The sequence below is a fragment of the Octopus bimaculoides genome, chromosome 24 (genome assembly GCF_001194135.2).
Source record: "Octopus bimaculoides isolate UCB-OBI-ISO-001 chromosome 24, ASM119413v2, whole genome shotgun sequence".
NCBI lineage: Eukaryota > Metazoa > Mollusca > Cephalopoda > Octopoda > Octopodidae > Octopus > Octopus bimaculoides.
In genome coordinates, this window is record NC_069004.1 from 34,671,776 (window position 1) to 34,676,264 (window position 4,489).

The 4,489-nt window shown below is 40.3% G+C and overlaps 1 protein-coding gene across 1 annotated transcript in view; it reads right to left on the reverse strand.

Moving 5' to 3' along the window:
• The window catches only part of LOC106867589 (stabilin-2), a 712,318-nt gene that overhangs the window by 282,123 nt on the left and 425,706 nt on the right, over positions 1-4,489 (reverse strand). Inside the window, exon 3 of the mRNA XM_052976401.1 lies at positions 2,389-2,489. Coding sequence (XP_052832361.1) covers positions 2,389-2,489 — 101 coding nt within the window. The remainder of the gene's footprint in view (positions 1-2,388; positions 2,490-4,489) is intronic.

Consider the following 4,489-nt stretch of genomic DNA (forward strand, 5'->3'; position numbering starts at 1 on the left):
ACACACACACACACACACACACACACACACACACATATGTATATATATATATATATATAAACATTTCATCTTAGATTTTTCTGCGATCACGTCTACCCGTGACGCGTGGTACACAGTGCGCCTGTTCAAACAACGTCGATTTGATGGAGGGAATGAGCTAATACACAGCACAAACATTTGATCACTAGAAACAAATCACTTGTGCCGGTTCTTCAGCAAAAACATATCATTCATACGTCGTCTTGGACGGGAGATTCCAGCAGACGTGTTGTAGGAAAAAAGTAAAGATATATTTGGAACAGCGGTCAAAAATATCTTCAGAAACAGTTTATTTCTTCTCTGATGCCAAGAGACCGTTTCTATTGCTGACCAGTGCTGTTGGCGTATATGTAACTTCCTAATCGCAACAAAGATGCTATAGCTAAAAGCAATAGGAATCTATGAATAGTTTCCAAGTGCAAACCAGCAAGGAATGAACTGAGAGGAATTTGGCTGCTCTTTCAAGCAGGTCAAGGGACTTCGTAATGTGATTGTTACGGTTTTTGTAAATAAATTTCCCATAGGTGCAGGCCAAGCTGTGTGGTAAAAAGCTTGCTTCCCAACCGTATGGTTCCACGTTCAGTCCCACTGCGTGGAACCTTCGGCAAGTGTCTTCAACTATAGTCTCATGCCGACTAAAGCCTTTTGAGTGGAATTCATAGACGGAAAATGAAAGAAGCCCGTCCTTTATATGTATATATATGTGAGTGTGTGTGTGTGTGTGTGTACCTATGAGTGTGCGTTTGTCTCATCACTTGGAAACCGATGTTGGTGTGTTTCCGTTCCCGTGATCTAGCGGTTCGGTAAAAGAGACCGATAAATACTAGACTTTAAAAATGTGTGTGTGTGTATATAGGGGTGAGGTGGAGGTGCTATGCCAACTTTGTGCTTGTCTCTCTCTCTCTCTCCGCCAAGTTCTGCAAATGTTTGAATAATACAAAAAAATCAATAGTCTAAAAGACAATTGCCCCAGTATGGCCGCAGTCTAGTGACTGACAGAATAAAGGATATTATAAGCACGGAAATGCAAGTACCTACTCCCGCATCCATATACATATATAGAGGCACGCGCACGCACGCACACACATTTCCGTACATGTTCTCACAGTGCCACAACCCCCCACCCCCGCTACGTGTGTCAAGATCACAATGTGCTAACCTGGCAGATACATAGGAGAATTCGATGGTTAAAAGGTCACGGAAACGCAACAGATGGTAACGTGACCTTTGTGTCAGCACGTGAATAATGACTAATTAACGAGGTTCATCACTGATCGCTTGGACCGGTGGTAAAGGGCGTGGGGATGGAGGAGGCGCTGAAACAGCGATAAAGAAAGAGAAGACAGAGGAAGAAAAGGGTAAAAACTACATTAAATCTATTCCTCTCTTTCTGCCTCTATTTTTCTCTCATAGCTCTATATCTCACCCCCCCCCCCCCTCATAATTGAACATATATATGTCGGATAATATCCGTTCTTCTTTATATAAATATCGATCAATTTTGGAATTTATTAAGCACATTGTCTCTCTTCCTCTCTCTATTTCTCGCTCTTTTTCTTCTGTTACTCTTCCACACCGTTCGTACAGAAATTATACACGAATATATATACATATATGTATATGTATCTATGTACATATGTGTGTATTTATAAAGAAAATTATTGATGATGAATCCTCAAAGGGATGAAAGGGTTAATTAAATAGGTTTGAACCGAATCCTGACTACCCCCTTTTCCTTAATATATAAAATCTACACACCACTTCAAACAAGCTGTACATCTATATATAATATTAGTTACTAGATATAGAATCATGCATTACAACTGTTAGTTTCACTACAATATGGCCTTTCAAAGTCGTGTGCAATATAGTTAACCGATCCACACTAGACCATACCTTACATCTTGCGAAGGACAATAATCAACATCATAGGCAAAAGTCTGAAACACGCACAGACAAAGATTCCTTGAAAGGAAAAATGTTGAAGAACATAATCCGCCACAGTAATTAGTTTAACTTGAAACCCAAACCATGTTCTTCATATTAGAGGATGTTAGCTTTTCATCTCTCACTCTCTCTCTTTCAGTCCCTCTTTATGTGTGCACGCACACACATACATATAAACGAACGCACATATGTAATACATATAAGCCTGCGGGTGATATTGAGAGATCGATAATTGCTCCCAGGTCAACATGACCTCCAACTCGTACCCACATTCTACAGAATTTGAGCGGTTTTCAATGGAATTATCTCCCAACAGAATACGAACACAATAGCACGTGACATGAAGAATTAGTTGAACCCCAATTAGTGGGTAAATATATAAATAATGGCGAGACTACTTACGTCTGTCATGGCTTCGTAATTGTTGAAATACACTTTGGTTCCCGCTTTTGATATCGCGAAATTGTTTGTACGTATTCGCCATTTTGTGATAATCCCGTTCACTGGAAAAACAAGAATGTGAAAGATTAAAGTTAATAACATGTTGTGCTGATCGTTGTTGTTGGTGTTGGTGTTTTTGTTGCTTGGCTACGAGACACAGATGAATGGATTGTATTATACTTTCCAAGTAGGGATTTACGCGTTCTCGTTTCTATTGTAAGGGTTTGCGGCACTTTGGCCAAGTGAACTCTACTATAGCCACGAGTTTATCAATCCTTTGCTAGAGAAATTTGGTTGACGAGTCCTTTGCACAAAAGCATCTCACACAGATATACACACGCGCGTTCACGCATTAATTACACTTTCATAAGACTGGTGACAGTAACTTTGAAGTTTCGATATATTAACCTTCGTTGAACATCAGCAGGGCGAAACTTCGAAGTTATTGTCACTTCTCGTCTTTTATAAATGTATGTGTTCTGCAAATAAAAGTGAGCAATTCTTCAGTTCTACGTTAAATTATTTTCCTTTTAACTTGACAGAGACAAACATTATTGTAACTGAAAAGGCGACGAACTGTCAGAAGCCGGGCGAAATAACACGCCGGGCGAAATGCTTCGCGGTATTTCGTCTGTCTTTAAGTTCAAAGTTCAAATCCCGCCGAGGTCGATTTTGTCTTTCATTTTTTCGGGGTCGATAAAATAAGTACCAGTTGAGAAGAAGGATCGATGAAATTGACTAGCACCCTCCCCAAGAATTTCACTTGTACCCATTGTAGAATATATATACAAATATAAAACTGGTATTCCGTCGGTTACGACGACGTATGTCTCAGTTGATTCGACGAAGAGAAGAACCTACTCGTAAAATTAAAGTGCAAGTGGCTGAGTACTCCACAGACCCGCGTACATTTAACGTAGTTCTCAGGGAAATTCAACGTCACACAGAATGTAACAGGGCTGGCCCCTTTAAAATACATTTTTACTGGCTGAGTGAACTGGAGCAATGCGAAATAAAGTGTCTTGCCTAAGGACACAACGCATCGCCGGGAATCGGACTCACGACCTTACGATCATCAGCCGTATACGCTAACCACGCCTTCACACACACACACACACACACACACACACACACGCGCCTTCACGCACACACACACACGTGTGTGGGCACCTAGGTGTGCCTTAGTGGTTAAAGTATTCTGCTCACAATCGTCAGCTCGTGGGTTCGATGCCTGGTGTGGGAAGCCTTTCGTGTCTTTGCCTTGAGCAAGGTATTCATCCTATGCGGCTCCATTGTAATCACCTGTAAACGAGCACCACCGGGGAGCTAGCGCCGCCCTGTCTCACACCACCTCCAACAGTTCTCCTACTCTCCATGTCCACCATGGTCAAGAGACTTAGGGCCTTGAGAATATCTATGCTTGCTTCCGACTACATGGGAACCTCAAACAATGAATAAATATGTTTCTCTTTGTGTGCGTGCGCTCTAAGTATCTTTGTGCGCGCGCACAAAGTCTCTTCACAGAAGCAAAGAACGATTTACTCTCTGGTGGATGACTCTTTATTTACACATTCAGAGTGAATCATTTGACCTTTTATGATTTAAATTTTCTTCTATTAATGGACGGCGACAATCCTTATTGACGGAATTCAGTGGAAGATGAAAACAGTTTCTGATCTTCCCAACCTTTTGCAATAACATCATTATAGTAAAATGTGCTACAAATACAACTTTAATTTCAATCAACGCGTACACACACAACACACAGAAGTGCGTGAGCGTGGAGACACACACCTATATATATATATATATATAGCGTAAATTAACAGGGTAATGCCGTCGATAGGAGAGGTTAGAAAAGTAAAGGAGATGGAGGGTGAAATGAAATAAATTAAGATTAAATAAAACAATATAAAATACAATATAAACTAAAAAAATAATAGTAGTTTTATTGTATTATCTTGTTTTATTTTAAACCCTCCTCTTTTACTTCTCTCACCTCTCCTACTCTTATTTTCTATACTCCAACTATATTGCCTGAAATACACCAACGCAGTTATAT